General features: G+C 42.5%; 1 protein-coding gene across 9 annotated transcripts in view; it reads right to left on the reverse strand.

Moving 5' to 3' along the window:
• Nucleotides 1-22000, reverse strand: part of cnksr2a (connector enhancer of kinase suppressor of Ras 2a) — a 560907-nt gene that overhangs the window by 202963 nt on the left and 335944 nt on the right. For 6 of the 9 annotated variants that reach the window (XM_073045757.1, XM_073045755.1, XM_073045756.1 and 3 more), the window contains exon 9: nt 11664-11810. The exons of the other annotated variants lie outside the window; for them this stretch is intronic. In XM_073045757.1, the coding sequence (XP_072901858.1) occupies nt 11664-11810 (147 nt within the window). The remainder of the gene's footprint in view (nt 1-11663; nt 11811-22000) is intronic. 9 annotated transcript variants of the gene reach the window in all.

Genomic DNA, 22000 nt, shown 5'->3' on the forward strand with positions numbered 1-22000 from the left:
TTGTTCATGTTGCTGGTCTACAATGATTGAAACGTTATTGTTACAGATCCAGATACATAGTGCGCAGAAGAGGCTAAATTCACGAGGCCTACAATCCGGAGGAGAAATTGAGACGAGGATTAAGCTGCATCCTTTCAGTGTACGGCAGGCAACCTTGCAACTTTGTGATGCTCGCTCTGGATGAAGAACACAGTGCCCGTCCAGTGACGTCCATAGGGAGCAGCACAGTGGCACTGCAATTAGTGTGGTGGCTGCACAGTTCAAAATGGATCCCAGCCTCCAATGTTTTTTGTGCAGACTTTTCATTTTCCCTCTAAGATTATGTGGAGTCCTCCTGTTAGGACATCCCAAAGACGTGCTGGTTGGTAGGTTAATTGTTTACTGCGAAAAAATCCCTGTGTAGGCGACGGGAAAATTGGTCGAAGTTGGAGATGCACTGAGAGCCAGGCCAGACTTCATGGGCTAAAGAGCCTCCTACTCCGTCATAAGAAATACCAAATCTCCAAGTAATATATGACTCCTTTAAATGGTAAAGATGTGGGTATGTCCTTCCTGATATCAAACATCTCATTTATTTGCACTTGTTGAACACAGAATCAGGTGCAATTCACCATTTCACATTTACTGTCATAATAATCAGCATATGCCGCCTATGTCCAGTGTGTGAGAGAATCTAGTGCCTTTCCAAAAGGGTATTTGGCATGGCTATAAATGTGTAGGCCGGCACTGGACGTCAAATTGGAAGCAAATCAGTGCCTCTGGATAGATACTTGTCTTAATGTCAAATTTTCCAATTACTGCAAAAAGATACATTTGACTTGACAAGATCTGTGCAGAGTATCACTGTCTCGCCAACATGTTCTACAGGGACTTTAGCAGTTCTTTATTTCTCCCATTATCTTTGCCCAAGAGTAAAGCAATTGGTTCTTGAACCATATTCCCAGGAGATAGTTTTCATTACTGAAGATTAATACTCAAAATTTGTCTTCCCTTCAAGTCTAGAAGGCCTCAGATGGAAAGAATTAAGGGTATTGACCAGAATGATGCTGACTGAAAGGCTGCACATCGCTCTACTTACTGCCTGCCACAGAAAAACTCATCACAAGGGTCCTTCTCCATTGCCTCCACCTAGTGAAAAAGAGTTGCTTCCCAAATTGCAGTGTAGATCTTGAATCACAATCAAGAATCACAGTGAACATGTCGAAATAAACGTCATCTACATACCCCTAAGGCTCAAAGAAATATGAGCCAATAGAACTCAAAGGTCAACTGAAGGGGTAGCCAATCAGGACTGAGGCAAGTGAATAGCGAGGGGGGGGGGGTGGTGTTATAAAAATATGAGCACTCCCAGAAAGAAACACTAATTGCGCACTGAGGATGTCACCTTGACTGGTGATGAAACGTCGGCAAGGTAATTGCTAAGCTGGGTAAATGCTGCTAAATCAAACACCTCAAACTGAGTTACCAATATAACCCACCATCCTGAACAGTGACCATGATCTTCACTACACAGCAACTCCAATAAAAACAATGGGAGCAGCATCAACCCGTATTCAGGCATTTTTTTGTGACCTTACCAAAACATGGAAAAAGACTGTGGGGAATCCTTCCCAACTTTGGACTTCTTAAGCCTTTTCGAATTTGGATACTGACCGAAATTCATCGCCATTCTACAGAGCAATATGACCCATGCAAAGTGTGACCCAATCACAGTGAAGTTGCTTCATAATTTTTCTCTTTGCTGTAATATTCTACATTGATACAATGGAATCCCCTAGCTCACACATCCAAAATAAATGTGTGCAAAGTCTAGCTGCCCATTTAGACAGTGTGTAACCCTCCTGCCTTCTGCTAAAACCAGCTGAACTAGTCTGTATAAATAACACAAAGCCCTTCTTCCACTAAAGTACTCAGTCAGCTGTCAAGAGCATTGTGACAAGGAATGAGTTAGACATTACTTACTATCTTTTTCCCCACTTTGAGGTGCATGCAATTTTAGTCATACTATACTAAAAAAAGATCATCTAAAGTAATGTATTTCACTGGTACAGTCCATTGTTTTCATACAATACCAAAGTGCAGTAGTCACAGGAAATATAAGCCACCAGCAGAAAATGCTGGAACCGGTCAGCAAGGACAGAAACACCATAAGCAGGGAAAGGGGTGTGGGGGGGGGGGTGAAATAGGGACAAAAGAGAAGGGCTCTGATGGAAGGAATGATTAAATAACAAAGATGACACTGATGCAGGCACAATGAGCTGGTAATTGTAGAAATGAGGAGCGAGTGGAGGTGATGCAGCACTATGACGGACAGGACCCCTGAAGAACGTTTAAACAAACGGGGAGTCCTGAGCTACACCCACAGAATGCTGAAGGAACTCAGCAGGTTAGGCACCGTCTACAGAAATGAGCAAACTGTCAATGTTTCGGGCCGAGACCCTACTTCAGGACTGAAATGGTGGGGGGCAAGATGCCAGTCCCGAGCTACTTGATTGAAAGGCGAGGAGCTGTTTCTCAAGCTTCCAGTGAAGTTTCATTAAACAGAGTAACTGGGAATCTGGTAGCAAAGTAAGAGGGGAAGTGCTCAGCTCAGGGTTACACTTTCAGGCTAACATATAATATTCAAGAGGATTTGTGTGGCAGTACAGCAGTTTCTGCCTCCTTTATATCTGAGAGAAAATCATTATAATACTGTAACAATCATATAAAAGTAGTCAGAACACATCACTATTTCAAAGTTCAATTAATTGCTGCAGTGGCTTCATAATTTATAATTTCCTTGCTTGGCTGACTGAGCCTGGAAGGAGAGCTGTCAAAGGAAGCTAGAAGAGGAAGACAGTACCATGAGTTAATTTGGATGAAGGGATCAGCTTTACAACATATGAAATATTAACATCTGCTTTAATCATTGCTCTGTCAACTTTGTCCAGATGTTGAATGATCTATTAAAACAAATACCATGTATTAGAACCAATTTCCTTATTTAAGGTTTTAAGTCAATTTTACCATGAAGCGTGGCCAAGGGAAATGAACTGTCAAATTGCTCAAACCGATTAATACTTTAAGGACAGGGGCATATTTTTCACAACTTATGGAATTACTAACTTAATAAAGGATTAGTGCAATTTTTATTACATGACCCACGTAGAAATACTGACCTTTACATTTCCACAATAACCAGCTCCGCAGAGTTTGGACAAGGTTTCCAACTGGTCCTGTCGTTTGTTAAATACGGCACATTTTTTGTGCAATGCCCAATCAGAAAATCAATTGGCACCATCAAACCTTATTATACATGTTAATAATAGAGATGAGAGAAAAACAAATCAAGTTATTTTATTTGGAATAGAATTTGACTGGATGGCATTGGATACTACCCTTCTTCTTCGGTTGTCCATCGGAATCCGATGACGATGTCCACCCCTTTAACGGTGAGATCTTTGATGACTATACAGTCCTATCCTGGACCCACAAGTTCTATTGCAGGTGGGACATGTATATGTGGTAGTGGTGGTAGTGATGGCAACCATGGCTGCATTTCTCCTGGCTCTTTTCTGTTGTCTTCTGGTTGTTCTTATCTCCAGAATATGAACCCTATACCTACACAGCTGTCGCCAAGTGTTACAGTCAGCAGCAACATCCTCTAGGTCCTCAGGTCTGATCTTGCACTTCCTTAAAGCGTTCTTCATCTGATCCTTATAGAGCTTCTTTGGCCATCCAGCTGAGCGTCGACCATGATGTAGCTGGCCATGTAACACTCTGCGGGGTAGCCGAAATGGGGGCATCCTTATCACGTGCCCCAGCCACTGCAGCTGAGGCTGGGTGATCATGGCCTCAATACTTCTGCAGTTGGTCTTTACAAGTATTTCAGTGTGAGGCACCCGCTCACGCCAGGAAATTCCCAGGATGTGCTGAAGGCAGCTTATGTGGAAGCGCTCCAAGGACTTGATGTGACGGTTGTAAGTTACCCAAGCTTCACAGCTACAAAAGAGGGTGGTGACACAGACCACTTGGTATACAGCGACCTTTGTGGAGGGACGAAGGCTCCTGTTCTGAAAGACTCTATGCCGAAGTCTCCCAAAGGAAGGAAGTTCCGGCAGTTCATCCAGGATGGTGGGGTCTGCGTCAGAATCCTGATTAAGTAGGGTGTTAAAATGCTCAGCCCAACTCAGCAGAATGTTATTCTTGTTCTTCAGAAGTGTTTGACCATCTGCTGTTTTCAGGGGAGTAACTCATCGATTTATTGTGCCGTAGATGGTTTTGACAGCACTGTAAAAATTATGCATGTCATTATTATCGGCAAAGGACTGGATTTCATGTGCCTTTTCTGTCCACCACTCATTTTGTATGGCCTGCATTGCCTTTTGCACTTTCCTCCGAGCTGCCTGCCAATGCTGTCTGATGCTAATGGATGAAAGGTTATCTAAAGTTGCCTGGTGTGCTTTGTGCATGTCCTTAAGCAAGTTGTGGATGGTATCTGAGTTATCGTCAAATCAGTCTTGGTGGTTTCTGCTCCTATGACCGATGGATTGGGCTGCTGCCTCATAAAGCGCAGAGCTGATATAGGTCTACTGTTGTTCCATGGTATTTTCTGAACTCAGACAAGGTTCCAACTCGCTTAGTTTCTCAGCTAAGATGTGTCGAAACTTAATTCTTGCTTCTGTGTTTCTCAGGCGGTTGCAATTTAGCTGCTTTTTATTGCGTTTTTGCAGTCGCATGGGGGACACACTTTCATATGGAGCTTGGCCACAATCATACGGTGGTCAGTCCAGCACTCTGCACCTCTCATGGCACAGGTGATGAGAACATCCTTGATGTCACTACGTCTCACAATGATGAAGTTGATCATGTGCCAATGTTTAGAGCGAGGGTGTATCCACAAGGTCTTATATTTTGCCTTCTGCTGGAAGATGGTGTTGGCTTTGGTAAGGTTACGCTCAAAGCAAAGAGTAGGTAGCCTCATGCCATTTGCATTGACCTTGCTAATACCATGCCTACCTAGCACTCCACTCCATATCCTGTTCTGTCCCACCCTAGCATTGAAGTCCCCAAGCAAAAGGATCTTATCATTCTTAGGGATCCAGAAAACAGCTTCATCCAATGTCTGATAAAAGCATTCCTTGGCCTCATTCTCAGATGGCAAAGTTGGTGCATAGGCACTGAGAAGTGTGGCATAACGTTTCTTTGCCAGGGGGATACGGAGGGTCATTAGTCTTTCACTAATACCAACAGGTGTTTCTGTGATATTTGGTAGAAAGGTGTTCTTGATGGCCAATCCTACTCCGTGGAGATGTTGTCCACCTGGGGGGAAACCTTTCCAGAAGAAGGTGGAACCCATCCCTTCCTCTGTTAAAGAGACTTCACCAGCAGCCTGGTCTCACTCAGGGCAGCAATGTCAATGTTGTAGCGCCCCAGCTCAGCAGCGATCAAGGCTGTTCTCCGGTGAGGTCTCTCAGAGATGCCATATGAGTCCAGGAGAGTCCTTACATTCCATGTTGCCAGTTTTAAGTTGTATTTAGGACACTATCCTAATTACACAATGTCATCCAATAGCAAAAGTATATTGATAAAACTTAAAATCTGTTGAACATTGATTTAGAGCAGGGGTTCCAAACCTGCATTTTATGGACCCCTCCAGTTAATGGTAGGGGTCCATGGCATAAAAAAGGTTGGAAACCCCTGATTTAGAGGATGGAAGGTTTTGTCTTTGAGTCAATCAAGACTAGGGCCATATATTTCTTGCTTGTCAATGAAAAACAGAAAATATCTCTCATCTACAGTTTTCAAATTAATCTTTATTCATTGAGGGAGATAAGAGTTAGTTTTTACAACCCCTTGCACATTTTTTTTGTAACTATTGATTAAAGGTTGGCTCAAAAGCAAAGGGAAGTCCTGCTTGCAAAGAAAGATACAAAAAACCCATAAACTCTAATGTTCATGTTAACAGTTTTGAGCTCTGCTGAAACTCTGCAAGGAGCTTTCAGAGAGCAACGTACAAAGCCTTCTCCTGAATCACCTGGCCATTTGTTTTGAACCTAATTATGGTTATGACGTACAGAACATAATTAGATTATAATAGACCATCTGAGATGGGTGCCATGTAATACAGCAGACATAATATTTTACATTCCCCTTTTTCACCATTGTGATTTCAATAGTCAATTCATGTTCAAGTGCATAAAAAATTGAAGAACTTTCAATGAGAAATATTTCACAATTAAATTTGCAAGTTTGCTGTGATCCATGTCAAAAAGAAATCATGGGAGATGGGGAGGAGGCAGAACTATTTTTTGAGGACTTCCTTTCTATGTTACAAATTTTTTGCAATCAATTTATCTCCAGATGCACTCCAGCAGACTATTCTCCCTGGCTCAAGAGCCCACATCTGATGCCCATCCTCTTCTTCTCACTGGTCAGACAAACATTCCTTAATCTGGCCAACAATGTCACATTAATTGAAAACACCTTACCAGATATATTTTGAATGTTAGTTACTGACATATAGCTAAGCTCTCTAAGATCTAAAGTAAGATGTGTACATTGCACAGAATCCTTTGAAGTAACACCATCACTGCAATTTAAAAGTCTTTAAGAGGTATGCTATCCTCAGCAGCCCATATCTTTTACCTACAGTGCAGAGATGTACTGTTGTCATTAGCCATCTGGCTTTTAGAGGATTTCATTTGGAACTGCACGATAGGCTGGTCCAAAAATTAGATCACATCAATGCAGGATATGTTTAGATACAAGTTCAGCTTGATGGAAGGGGTCAGAAGGCTGTAGCAGGTTCCAGATTGGAGGCCTGTGACCGGTGATGTACACAAGGATTAGTGCTGGTGTTTGCCATATATAATAATGATTTGGTTGAGAATGTAGGTGACAAAGGTAAGTAAGTTTCTGGATGACACCAAAATTGATGGCATAGAAAACAGTGAATGAAGTTCTCTAAAGTTAAAACAGGATTGGGATCAACTGGGAAAGCGTGGAAAGGAAAAGCAGATGGAACTTACTGGGAAAGTGGGGAAAGGAGTGGCAAATGGAACTTACTGGGATACGGGGAAAGGAGTGGCAGATGGAACTTACTGGGATACGGGGAAAGGAAAAGCAGATGGAACTTACTGGGATACGGGGAAAAGCGTGGCAGATGGAACTTACTGGGAAAGTGGGGAAAGGCGTGGCAGATGGAACTTACTGGGAAAGTGGGGAAAGGAGTGGCAGATGGAACTTACTGGGATACGGGGAAAGACGTGGCAAATGGAACTTACTGGGATACGGGGAAAGGCGTGGCAAATGGAACTTACTGGGATACGGGGAAAGGAGTGGCAGATGGAACTTACTGGGATACGGGGAAAGGAAAAGCAGATGGAACTTACTGGGATACGGGGAAAAGCGTGGCAGATGGAACTTACTGGGAAAGTGGGGAAAGGAGTGGCAGATGGAACTTACTGGGATACGGGGAAAGGCGTGGCAGATGGAACTTACTGGGATACGGGGAAAGGCGTGGCAGATGGAACTTACTGGGATACGGGGAAAGGCGTGGCAGATGGAACTTACTGGGATACGGGGAAAGGCGTGGCAGATGGAACTTACTGGGATACGGGGAAAGGCGTGGCAGATGGAACTTACTGGGATACGGGGAAAGGCGTGGCAAATGGAACTTACTGGGATACGGGGAAAGGCGTGGCAAATGGAACTTACTGGGATACGGGGAAAAGCGTGGCAGATGGAACTTACTGGGAAAGTGGGGAAAGGAGTGGCAGATGGAACTTACTGGGATACGGGGAAAGGAAAAGCAGATGGAACTTACTGGGATACGGGGAAAGGAAAAGCAGATGGAACTTACTGGGATACGGGGAAAGGCGTGGCAGATGGAACTTACTGGGATACGGGGAAAGGCGTGGCAGATGGAACTTACTGGGATACGGGGAAAGGCGTGGCAGATGGAACTTACTGGGATACGGGGAAAGGCGTGGCAGATGGAACTTACTGGGATACGGGGAAAGGCGTGGCAGATGGAACTTACTGGGATACGGGGAAAGGCGTGGCAGATGGAACTTACTGGGATACGGGGAAAGGCGTGGCAGATGGAACTTACTGGGATACGGGGAAAGGCGTGGCAGATGGAACTTACTGGGATACGGGGAAAGGCGTGGCAAATGGAACTTACTGGGATACGGGGAAAGGCGTGGCAGATGGAACTTACTGGGATACGGGGAAAAGCGTGGCAGATGGAACTTACTGGGAAAGTGGGGAAAGGAGTGGCAGATGGAACTTACTGGGATACGGGGAAAGGCGTGGCAAATGGAACTTACTGGGATACGGGGAAAGGCGTGGCAGATGGAACTTACTGGGATACGGGGAAAGGCGTGGCAGATGGAACTTACTGGGATACGGGGAAAAGCGTGGCAGATGGAACTTACTGGGAAAGTGGGGAAAGGAGTGGCAGATGGAACTTACTGGGATACGGGGAAAGGAAAAGCAGATGGAACTTACTGGGATACGGGGAAAGGCGTGGCAGATGGAACTTACTGGGATACGGGGAAAGGCGTGGCAAATGGAACTTACTGGGATACGGGGAAAGGCGTGGCAGATGGAACTTACTGGGATACGGGGAAAGGCGTGGCAAATGGAACTTACTGGGATACGGGGAAAGGCGTGGCAGATGGAACTTACTGGGATACGGGGAAAGGCGTGGCAGATGGAACTTACTGGGATACGGGGAAAGGCGTGGCAGATGGAACTTACTGGGATACGGGGAAAGGCGTGGCAGATGGAACTTACTGGGATACGGGGAAAGGCGTAGCAGATGGAACTTACTGGGATACGGGGAAAGGAAAAGCAGATGGAACTTACTGGGAAAGTGGGGAAAGGAATGGCAGATGGAACTTACTGGGAAAGTGGGGAAAGGAAAAGCAGATGGAACTTACTGGGAAAGTGGGGAAAGGAAAAGCAGATGGAACTTTGCTGAGACAAGTGTGAAATGATATATTTTTGGAATTTAAACTAGGGTAGATGTAAATAGTGAACAATTGAGCCCTGGAGAGTGTTATGAAACAGAAGGATCTAGAGATATAAATACTGTATATAGTTTCCTCAAAATGGCAACACAGGTAGACAAGGCAGTGAAGAGGTGTATGGCATGCTTAACTTCATGGGTCGAGACACTGAGTACAAGGGTTGGGGACAGTATGTAACAGCTGTATAAGCTGTTGGTCAGACTACACCTGGAATATGTGTGCATTTCTGGGAGGCATACTACAGAAAGGATGTGATTAAGCTAGAGGGGGAGCAGGAAAAGACCCACAAGAATTCACTAGGACTGGAGGGGTTGAATTATAAAGCGAGACTGGAAAGGCTGGGGTTGTTTTCCTGGAACAAATAGGACTGAGGAGTAACAACAGAAGTTTCTAAAATTAATAGATGATCACCTTTTTAATCCCCTAGGGCAGGGGAGTCTAAAAGTAGAGAGGTATAGGGTCAGGAGGGAAAGATTTAAAGGGGACCTGAGAAGCATGTTTTCACACAGAAAGTGATGGGTGTGTACAACAAGCTGCCAGAGGAAGTGGTAAAGACAGATACAAGTACAATGTTTAAAAGACACTTGGACAGAAACGAGGATATAATATAACTTCAGATAGGCACATTGGTTGGCATTTACAAATTGGATTGAAAGGCCTGTTTCCATGCTGTATATATCCAGATAAATTGAGTATTTGATTTAAGATAATTTTAACACGTTCTGTCAGCTTTACTCTTCCTTTAAGTCCACACTCATCTGAAGCAAAGACACCATTTCAGTGAAGGCAGAATTTATATTTGAAGTATTTGTTTGATTTACAGTTCTGTGCAAAAGCCTTAGGCACATATATATATATGTAACTAAGATGCCTAAGACTTTTGCATAGTACAAATTTCATGACATGTTGGAGTGATGATAAACGTGATTCTGATATGGTTCTCTATTGTGGATTGAGGGTGGATAGGAGCAGGGAGAAGGGAATCATGGTTGGGAAAAGGGGAAGGGAGAGGGGAGGGAGTGGGAATGATCAATCAACCAATTGTTTGGAATTAAGTTACCTTGCCTGGTGTCTCAGAGCCGGGAGTGTCTGAACCCGCACCAGCCCCCACCCCTGGAATTTCTTCTCTGTCACCTGTTGCACCCCCCCCCCCACTGAGGTGCCTCACCCTCCTTAATTCCCAACATCCTTTGCTCCCGCCAGATTTACAAACTCCCTCTCTGCAGCACGTTGACAAATGCAGAACTGTACAAAAATCCTATATCTTATACATCTTGTGTATATATATATATAGACACACACACACACACGCCCCCCCCCAGGACTTTTGCACAGTACTGTCTGGAAAACATTATTTATTGCAGATTGTCCAGAAATTGGATGTCACCATATAGAAACAACCACTTAGTCTAATGGGTCTGAATTGATACTAATGCTCCACATAAGTTGCCTACCCTACTTCCTCTTAACACATCATGATATAAAAAATTATAGAACTTCCTTATGGTATAAAAATGGTTGGATAAGGAACCAGGTAAATCAATGTAAAAAGATTCATTCAAAAATGTTTATTCATTAATGTAACTCAAGGAATTATTCTAAAATTTGTTTTTTTCTGAAAATCAAATTATTTGACCAGTAGCTTTCCCCACTAGCCAAGAAAGCAGCTTCTATTAATTCTAGTAAATTGCCCTCCAAGGAATTCAAAGGTTGCTTATCACCCCAAAATAGAATGTAATAATAATTAGCTGCATTTGTTCTAAAGCCTGGACAAACATTGACGTCACTGCAAGGTAACATATCCCTTTGTTGTAATCATCTGAAACCTTCCAGATTTGCTTTGTGTAACTACTTGAAAGCTTTTCTGAACAGGCAACAAAACTTACTTGTTGGCCATGGGGAGGGGGTGGAGGGGGTGGGGTGTGCACAGCCAGATAAAGAAGACAGTTAAGTTACAGGAAGTAGATCCAAATCAGAAAGGTAAGAGTCATCATCACTTAAATATGGTTGCAATCTGTAAACTGGGATATAAAATAGTGAAAATTGTACTTCATAAAATGCTTATCTGTCAGTATATTTCTTTTAGTTGCACACTAACCTACTGGTCAATAATGGCTGCTAATTTTTACTAACAAAGAACTATCTGAAACTAACGAATTTACAGAGCATGTACAACATTTCTATTTGGTCCCAGCTACCACACGGGTTCTGCTCATTCCACACTGAAACATTTTTTTAAAATACAGAGAGTAGCAGATTCCATGTTAAAATCCTTAGAGGGCTAATCACTACATAAACAACGTTGTCCCGAGAAAAATTATTAATATTGACGATGCTACTCTCACTGATCACTTTTAAAGAATGTCAACCTTGGGCTGGTCCGGAGGTTTCAAATAGAGAGAAAGAGATGATTGACACAATTATGGCCAGCTACATTTAAGAATTAGCGGATAAAACTTTTTTAAAAATTTCTGCACTAATTTAAATCCAACCCTAAAATAAGAATATTGGTAACAAAATATATTCAATGTGAACAAAACATAATAGGGTAGTGTTTACCTGTCTAAATTAAGTTTTGCTATCTTATGAACTGAGGAGCTATCTATTAAGGAGCTGCTGTTGTTTCCGTGATCAGATTTATTTTACCTGCAGTGCTAGAGGTTTCCATCTCATATTCTTAAGCAAAGCAGGTGCAGAGGTGAGCATGCTCTGAGGCCGTTTCTTTAACGTTAAGATAACCCCACTGGGATCCTCTCGAAGTGCATTTACCAGGTTTTTCAACTGCCAACCTACCTAGAAACCAACAGTAAGAACAGAAATGATTTCAATGAAACTACGGTCAAAGTTAAAAACAAAAACATAGGGTTATTTTAGATTAAACTGAAAATCACAAGGACAAAATAACAAGAACAGCACACATTTTTAATATGTCAGTACCATGTCACTTATCTTACATAGATGAACTGCAAAATGATTTAATCAGCTCCTGTACATATTTACAATATCAAAGAATGGTCTACTTTACTAATCCTCTAATTGCCCATCCAAAGTAAGAATGGTTATTATGGGAAAACCCTACATTTTAATGGTGCATCTTATGGATGATGCAAAGCTAAACATGATTTCTGCAAGCTAAATACTTAAACATTGTTTTGAGATAAACACATTATCTCAACTTGTTTGAGATAAACAGATTGATCAGGTAATTTTCTTATTCTGAAGAATGAAGATTTCTACCTTTAAGAAGTTGATCTAGCTATGTGAACAATGTTTACTCATGAATGGATAGTTGCTATTGTGCAGTAAGTTATCCTGAATTTCAGTGATATCAACAATCTAGGTTAAATGTTACAGACAGTAAGAAGCCAGAATAAGAAGGTAGGAGAGGAGACAGAAGAGGAATCCTATCAGATTCCTTCTTCTCTAGCCCTTTACCTTTTTCACACACCTGGCATCACCTAGCACATTCCAGCTTGTCCTCCTTCCCCTCCCCCACCATTTAATTCTGGCATCTTCCCCCTTCATTTCCACTCCCGATGAAGGGTCGCGGCCCAAAACGTCGACAGTTTACTCTTTTCCATAGAAGCGACCTGGCCTTCTGAGTTCCTCCGGCGTTTTGTGTGTGTTGCCCCCAAAATTCATCCCTGGTCAGTAAAACTGAAGGTACAGTGTGATCAGATCAGGACACTGTGTCCTGCTCCTAAAACTCACTTCAATAAAAGTCATTGCTAAATCATAATAGACACCAAGAAGCTGCAACCACACAAGAAAAGGCACAGGGGTACAACCCTGAGATGGTGCTATCACTGTCAAAGGGTACTTCAGTGCTTCCATCATTTCTAACTCTGCACCCACAACATTCCCCATATCCCTACAGTGCTTCTTTAAGTATGTCTATAACTCCTTTCTAAACATTATTGCTGACTCTGTATATAACTCTTCTTTATCCTCAGAATACCTTTGTGCTGTTCCTTCTGGCTATCTCCTGGCATTTAACACTATCACCCCCTCAATACTAATCAGTAAACTCCAAGACCTGGGTCTCAATACCCCTTGTGCAATTGGATCCTGGATTTCTTCACTTGTAGACCCCAGTCAGTTCAGATTGGCAAAACATCTCCCACACAATCTCCATCAGCACAGGAGCACCACAAGGATGTGTACTTATCCCTCTGCTCTACTCGCTTTACACCAGTGACTGTGTGGCTATGTACAGCTCCAACACTATACACAGGTTTGCTGATGACACCACTGTCGTGGGCCAAATCAAAGGGGGTGATGAATCAGCATACAGGAGGGAGACTGAAAACTTGGCTGAGTGGTGTCATAGCAACAACCTCTCACTCAATGACTGCAAGACCAAGGAACAGATTGTAAACATCAGAAGAGGGAAACCAGAGGTCCAGTAATCATTGAAGGATCAGAGGTGGAGAGGGTCAATAACTTTAAATTCCTGGGGGTCACTATCTCAGAGGACCTGTCCTGGACCCATCATATAAATGTAATTGCAAAGAAAGCACGACAGCACCTCAATTCCCTCAGGCGCCTGCAGAGGTTCGACATGTCATCTAAACCTTGGCAAACTCCCATTGATGAGTGGTGGGAAGTGTGCTGACTGGCTGAATTACAGCCTGGTGTGGGAACACCAAAGCCTTTGAGTGAAAAATCCTACAAAAGGCAGTGGATTCAGCCTAGTAATCACGGGTAAAACCCTCCCAGCCACTGAGCACACCTACATGAAATGTTGCCGCAGAAAAGCAGCACCCATCATCAAAGATCCTCACCATCCAGGGAATGTTCTTTCCTCGCTGCTGGCATCAGGTAGAAGATACAGGAGCCTCAGGACTCGCACCACCAGGTTCAAGGACAATTACTACTTCTTAACCATCAGGCTCTTGAACAAAAGGGGATAGCTGCACTCCTTTAATGATTCTGTAATATTGTTATTTCATGTTCATTATTTATTGCTATTTATTTATACCTGCATTTGCACAGTCTGTTTACAGTTAACAGTTCCTGATGTTTACAGTTTCTGTTCCATAGATTTGCTAAGTATGCCTGCAGAAAAAGCATCTCAGGATTGTATGTGGTGACCTGTAAGCACTTAAAGAAACTAATTCTCTGTATTTTAACAAATTCCAGCAGACATAAACTTTGGCCAGAAGGAGGGAAAGAGTTCCCCTTTGCATTGCAAATATGCTACTTCCTTTCCATAGATCCCAAGGTCTTATCAACTTCTTCTGAGCCAGTCTCCCTAGGTAGAGGATAACTTGCTTTCACTCTAGTTCTGCGAATCCTGAGGTGACTGGTGTGTTCTGTGTGGGATCTACAGACTGTTACAGATGGAGCAGCTGCAGTTTGACAGAGATGTTAGGTGGCTGGGCCATTTGGGATGTGTCCATTCCTTTTGCTGTTTGTCCACAGTATCTGTGTGCTTCTTCTGTTCAGACCCAGGGAACCAAGTGCCCTTCCTTGATGTAATTTTGCCCTTGAAAGCAGCTGCAGGCCAGGGATTCTCATACATTACAGAAGATGCTGCAGTCCCTTCCCAGGTTAAGATAAGGTTATTTTCCTGTAAACTGTTTGTAACCTGAACAGTTCACTACTTGGAAATGTGCCTAGGAACTGAATTCCCACTTAGTAGAAGATACCAGCAGCCTCACAGCAGCTGACAAATCCATTCTGTTGATCTCCCAAGTGTTTGCTTGTATGCATGAGCTGTATACATGTACATTTTTGCAAGGAAGCCATAAAAATATTCTTGAAGCATTCTACCAGTCCTGATTGAACCCAGCGTAAAATGCACTTTCTGGGATTTCTGCCAGGCTTACAGACAGTGTGTTCTGCCCAACAGAACTGGCTCAGTTCTGGCAATGTTGGCCTGGAAGAGAATGGCAATGCTGGTTCAACTGTACAGCCAATGGATTTGGAAGGTTTGAGGGAAGCAGCAATGATGGGATTCTTGGATTTGTCACATAGTAAAGATTATGTCCATTCTGCTTCTTGACTGATGGATTCCACTTGAAATTTCCAGAAAGAATTCTTCCGTTACTGGGAGGAAGTCATTGAAGAGAAACATTGCAGTGGTTTTCCCAGTGGCAGACAGCAGGCAGGCCTTTTTGTAGAGACTAGAAGATGATCAGGTTTCCAGTGTCTCTGAGATCCTCCATAATACTCTCCTTTTCCCAGATGAGGACAATGAGAAATACTATATAGCAGCAGTTGGTCATTGGCACTTCAATAATACATCTGCACCCATTTTTCAGTCCTCTAGCATAGAGTTTGTCTGCACTGGAGGCCTTGCTGTTTTTCAACTGTTGGATGCTAATTTTTTTTTGTCTTTCTAGACTGTGATAATCCCAGGACTGTTGAGGATAATGTTTGGTGGAGTGAATTCAAGAACACTTATCGAAGATAGAACCCCGTGGGAGGGGACTTCTTAAGTTCTTCTTCCAATGGAAGCCAATTGTTCACCTGTCCTAATAAGCTATCTCTCTTCTTACAGGATGTTGAGTCCTTGGTTGTTTGAGATGTGGTTGGACTTGACATATTGAAGAATGCCACACATGTTGGAGATGTCACCTGGATCCCTTGCGCATTTTCCACCTGCCATACAGTCTTTAGATCCAGAGTTTGTTTTGTTGGACCACCTCATTCATACCCTTCAGGAGTTTCATCTTATTTTGAGATCTGACGGTGTCCCCAGTCCACATTGTTTTTATAACTGATTAACTTAATTTCTCAACTCAGTTGGCATCTTCTGCTAGAGAAGCAAAAGTCTTCTCAGAAATGTTAATTATGGTGGGCATCAGGACAATCCAGCCACCACAGGCATGCTGTGGCTCCCACTGGTTGGGGATAGCTGAATTCTGTTGTTTCTAAAAAGCTTTCTCTGTGGGGTCCTTGAGGTATGTGATGTTGGCTTTTCAGTTACTGGTGCTGTTCAGTCATCAATCGATCAAGGTGACAGGATGGGGTGGCGGCCAACCCAGCAGTCATTCACACCGGGGCTGTGGATATCCCCGTGAGTGCTTGGAGATGTCATCTAACTGATGTTAGTGCCTTGCTAACAGGATGATAAACAGTGTTAAAATGACAACACGAGCTGAAGATTCCATGAGAATTAATTTTTCCTTCTCTTTCCTTGCCAATCCGATCTTCACAAAAAACTGTCGTTTGAGACCCCTGTACTGAAGTTGCTGGGGAGGATCAATTTCTCTTCCCTTGGTTGTCAGATCACACAGATCAAACTGGAGAAGAAATCTGATGACTACAGTGTACCGGCTGAGCAATAGAGAGAGCTGAGTTGTCATGAGTTATTATTAATACCAGTGAGAGAACAACGCTGAGATGCCAGAAGTGAATCATTTTTGATGGGAAGACTAACTCAAAAGAAGCTTGGCTTTCCCATTAGGAGTGCCTTTCCAGAACCATGTGTACCAGCCAGCCTGTTATTTAAAGTGACATTCTGACCATTTCATCTCACTTTGGGCACTGATATTAATGTCAAAGGTGCCACTTTCATGCAATCACTTTCTGCAAGAATATAACACAATAGCCACTGCAGTAACATCAACATCATTTAACTTCTTTGATGCAAATCAAAATAAAACATCCAACTGCTGAGAAAATTGGAACAGCAGTGCTTCATTCAGTGATACAAAGAATGAAAATCAAAGATAGGAAAGTAACTAATACCAGAATCCTGACATAAACCATCTCTCTCTCTCCACAGAAGTTGCTTCATCTGCTGAGTATCTTCAGCATTTTCTCTTCTGATTATAGAACCATCATGCTTCACACACATCTATTTTATTTTAAATGACTGAAATGAAAAGAAACTCACTTGCTTGTCACAATGAAGAAAATACAGAGGATGCAGTGCTTTGAAGGAATGTGAAAAATCCCAGCATTTAGGAACTCTGTGTGTGTGTGTCTTACTTTGTCATTATGGCTGCCATGTATGGCCAGAAACCTGCATGTTTATGCATGCGGGAGACCTTCAGGAGGGAATGACATTGTTACACAGCTCTCTGAGTCCAACGAAAACAGGTAAGGAATAATCCCCAATGTAAGCAGTGTGCAGGAATCTGCACATGCTTGAGCTATTACCTTTAGGAAAGGAGGATGGGTAGAAAGTCTAAAGAAAGTTGCAGAGCAAAACAGCTACACTTCAAACGTGATCTCACAATCACCAGATGATAGGTTTTTTTAAAAATAGGACGATTAATACTGGTTTCCATTTTTTTGCAGTTTGCTTTCATGGTGTTAAAGAAAGGAAGAACTTCATTTTACAACAATTTTGTAACACTTTCCAAGTATATTTTAGATGGCAAATTATTTTTGGATTGTGTTCATTGTTGTTGCATTGTTAGAGAATGGTTGCCAAGCTGAACAAGCAACATTGGTTAGGAAAGAACTAATTTACACTGGTAGAAGGATGGAAGGTTAAGGAAACAAGGGAGTGCAGATGCTGGAAATCTAGAACAATACAAAGCTGAAGGAACTCAGCAGTTTGGTCAGTATCAATGGAGGGAATAAAGAATCAACATTTTGGGCTGAGAGCCATCGTCACAATAGGAAGGAAAGAGGGGAGATAAGTAGTGTAAAAAGACAGGGAGAAAGGGGTAGAGCAAAAGCTGGTGAGTGGCAGGTGGATCCAGGAGAGGGTGATGATAGACAGTTAAAGGGAGGGGTGAGAGTGGAAAAATTATAGGAAGCCAGGAGGTGATAGGTAGAAGTCAAAGTAAGCAAAATAAACTTTGCAACAAAGCGCTTCCTCAGTACTGTAATAAAATGTCTGTAAGAACACAAGACATAAGAGTACAATTAGGCCATTATGCCTGTTAAGTCTGCTCCTCCATCCCATCATGGCTGATTTAATATCCCTATCAACCTCATTCTCCTACCTACTCTCTATAACCGTTGATGCCCTGAATAAACAAGAACCTATCAAACTTTCCTTTAAATATATTCAATGGCTTGGCCTTCTCAATCATCTGTGGCAATGAATTCCACAGGGTCACGACATTCTGGTTAAAGAAATTCCTCCTAATCTCTGTGTGGTGAACTACATATACCTGTCTGGACACGCCCCTCTGCTGACTGCTCCTGTGGCTCTTCCCACAGACCCCTGTATAAAGGCGATTGGAGGCACTGCTCCTCCCTCAGTCTCCAGGATGTTGTGTGGTGGTCTCTTGCTGCTAATCGTGGTCTCTTGCAGCTAATAAAAGCCTATTGTTCGCCTCCCATCTCCGAGAGTTATTGATGGTGCATCACTCTGTTGTAAATGGGCATCTCTCTAGTCTGAGTTCCTCTGGTCCGAGACCCCCACTATAGGAAATATCCTCCCTACGTCTACTCTATCCAGACCTTTCAATATTTGGTAGGTTCAAGGAGATTGGCCTCACTCTTCTAAACTCTAGCAAGTACAGGCGCAAAGTTATCAAACACTTGTGTGTTAACCCCTTCCTTCCCAGAATCATTTTCATGAACCTCCTCTGGACCCTCCCCCACGCTAGCACATTTTTTTTAGATAAGGGCCCCAAAACTGCTCACAATACTCCAAGTGCGGTTTAACCAGTGCCTTATAAAGCTTCATCATTATGTCCATGTTTTTGTATTCTAGTTCTCGAAAGAATGGTAATGTTGCATTTGCTTTCCTTACTACTTAGCCAACCAGCAGCTCAGTGCAGAGACGCATGCAGGCATGGGCAAGAGGTTCTTTTGTTGCTCAGATCTAACATCAGAAGGGTGACCTAAATGACTTTGACTGTGGAACCACTGAGACTGTTGATGTTCACGCACAATGTTCCCTGGAGAGCCTACAGAGAATGATGTGAAAACCAAAAAAATAAATAAATCCAGTTCTGTGCGTGAAAGTGCTTTGTCAATGAGAGGTCAGAGGAGTATGGCCAAACTGGTTCAAGCTGACAGGAAGGTGACAGTAACTCAATTGACCACGCGTTAGAAGAATGGTGTGCAGAACAGTATCTCTGAATGCACAACACATTGAACTTTGAAGTGTTTTGGCTACAACAGCAGAAGTCCACAAACATACTCTCAGTGGCCACTTTATTAGGTACAAGAGGTTCTTAATAAAATGGCCACTGAGTGCATAACTAAGATTCATTTTTTGACAACTTTCAGGGTTGCTGAATTTGATAAATATAGGTATATATTTAATAACTTTCCCACAGCTGACACATTAGGATTAAAGAGATGTGATCAACTCAGGTCTCCAGACTCCTTTATTTTGAAGCAAGATTACTCTGAAACTGTCAGATTTCAAGTGGGATGTGGCTTGCCATTGGGATATCAGTGTGTGTCCAAATATAGATGGTTCTGTGTGAGAAAAATAACATGTGGAAATGATTGATGTAGCTTCACAAAGTACCGGTCTCAAACGTAGAACAGTCACTAGAAAATAGACTCTTGGAAAGAGGTGTAATAGTTTAAATTATAAGTGATTGATATACCCCGCATAGAAATCAGCCAGTTGGCTTCTATAATTATACTAGCTGGAAGGATATGGAGGAATTGAAATCTAAGTAAACAGAGCTTAGATTTATTGTTGAGGGTTCAAAAGAATACTTACCTAGTGATCATTATCCATGGGATGGATGGAATTAAAAAGTTGTATAATTGGGATTGCATGCCAATTGCAGCTGAAGTCTGATGTTGTACCTGAACCTGTATTTGTATTTTAAATACATTGCAACCTCCAAAGTAGCTTTTCGTAATCTTTTGGACAGTGTGCTTGCTTTTGCCATATTACTGTGACATTTGTCCTGGGTGGATATTTGTAAGCTTAGATGTTTAACCTCAAAATCTTATTTCACTCAAATTAGAGAGCTGAAGTCTCACGAAAATTGTATTTATTGCAGCAGTCTAACCCAAGTTATTAGTGGGATTGCAAGCATATGAGAAGAATTGTCGTCATATCTTCACTTAATCTTGGGTATTGCACTCCCGTAGAGTAATTTCACATTCATCAAATAGATGGAATGTCAATAAATCCAGATCTAAAGATATGGGCCTGAACAAGGTTTTGCTCACAGATGAGCTCAATTCCTTTTATGCTCGTTTTGACTGACAAAATATAGAGGGGCATTCACAAGCGCTTACAGACCCTGATGACCCTCTGATTTCAGTCTCTGAGGCCAACATGAGAGCATCCTTCAGGAGAGTGAACCCACAGAAGGCAGACGGGGTAACCAGCCGAGTACTGAAGACCTGTGTTATACAATTGCCTGGAGTGTTCATGATACCTTTAACCTCTAGCTTCAGCAGTCTGAGCTACCCACCTGCTCCAAGCAGGCCTCAGTTGTACGGGTGCCCAGGAGGAACGTGGTAACCTGCCTCAATGACTATTGTGCAGTAGCACTTGCATTTACTGTGATGAAGTGCTTTGACAGGTTGGTGATGAAGCACATCAGCTCTTGCCTAAGGAACGAATTGAATCCACTCTAATTTGTCTGCTGTCACAAGTCAACAGCAGTTGCCATTTTGTTGGCTCTTCACTAGACCCTGGAACATCTGTACAGTTAAGATGAAGACATCAGAATGCTCTTCATTGACTACAGTTCTGCATTCAACACTATCATCCCCTGATAGCTCCAAGACCAAGATATCAGTAACTCCCTGTGTAACTGGATCTTTGGTTTCCTCATGCAGACCCCAGTCATTTGGGATTGGCCACAACATTTCCTCCACAACCAGTATCAGCACAGACTGTGTGTTCAGCCCCTACTGTGAGGCTAAGTACATCTCCAATGCCATATTGAACTTTGCTGATGACACCACTGTTATGCGCTGATTCAAAGGTGGTGGTTGATCAATATATAGGAGGGAGGTTAAAAACCTGGCCCAATGGTGCCACAACAACTACTTCTCAGAGTCAGCAAAATCAAAGAGCTGATTATTGACTACAGGTGGAGGAAACCAGAGGTCCATAAGCCAGTCCTCATCGGGGGATCAGAGATGGCGAGGGTCAGCAACTTTAAATTACTTGGCATTATCATTTCAGAAGATCTGCCCTGGGTTCAGCATGTACCTGCTAAAGAAGCAAGGTAGCACTTGGCATGTCATCTAAAACTTTGACGAACTTCTATCAATGCGTGAGGGAGAGTATATTGACTGGCTGTATCATGGCCTGCTATAGGAATACCAATACTCTTGAATGGAAGAACCTACAAAAAGTAGTGGGTATGGCCCAGTCCATCACAGGTAAAGCCCTCCCCACCACTGATCACATGTACATGGAGCATTGTCACAGGAAAGCAGGACTCCACCATCTAGGCCATGCTCCCTTCTCACTGCTGCCATCAGGAAGGTGGTACAGGAGCTTCAAGTCCCATATCACGAGGTTCAGGAACAGTTACTACCCCTCAGCCACAAGCTCCTGAACCAGATGGGATAATTTCACTCACTCCAACACTGAACTGCATACAAAATTTAATGACTCACTCTTAATGACTCTACAACTTGTGTTCTCATTATTTATCGATTAATTATTTATTATTACTAGTTTTTTTGTATTTGCACAGTTTATTGTCTTTTACACACTGCTCATTTTTTGTGTGCAGTTTTTTCACTGATTCTATTATTTTTTTTGTATCTACTGTGAATGACTACAAGAAAATGAATCTCAGGGTAGTATAATGTGACATATATGTATGTTAATAATAAATTTAATTTGAACTTTGAACCCATGCTTTATGTCACAAGAACTACCAAACAGCAACAGCACTAAATCATTTACTCTTCCGAGTTATTAATAAACAGTAGTCATAAGTATAGCCATATTATCGCAAAGATGCAGAGTTCAATCCAGAAAAGTGTGAATTTATTCACTTTGGAAGGTTGATCTTGAACCCAGAATACAGAGTTCATGACAGAATTCTTAGCAGTGTGGAGGAACAGAGCGATCCTGGGGTCCATGTCCTTAGATCCTTCAAAATTCTCATCCAAGTTGATAGGGT

This window comes from Hemitrygon akajei, chromosome 5, assembly GCF_048418815.1.
Source record: "Hemitrygon akajei chromosome 5, sHemAka1.3, whole genome shotgun sequence".
Lineage (NCBI taxonomy): Eukaryota > Metazoa > Chordata > Chondrichthyes > Myliobatiformes > Dasyatidae > Hemitrygon > Hemitrygon akajei.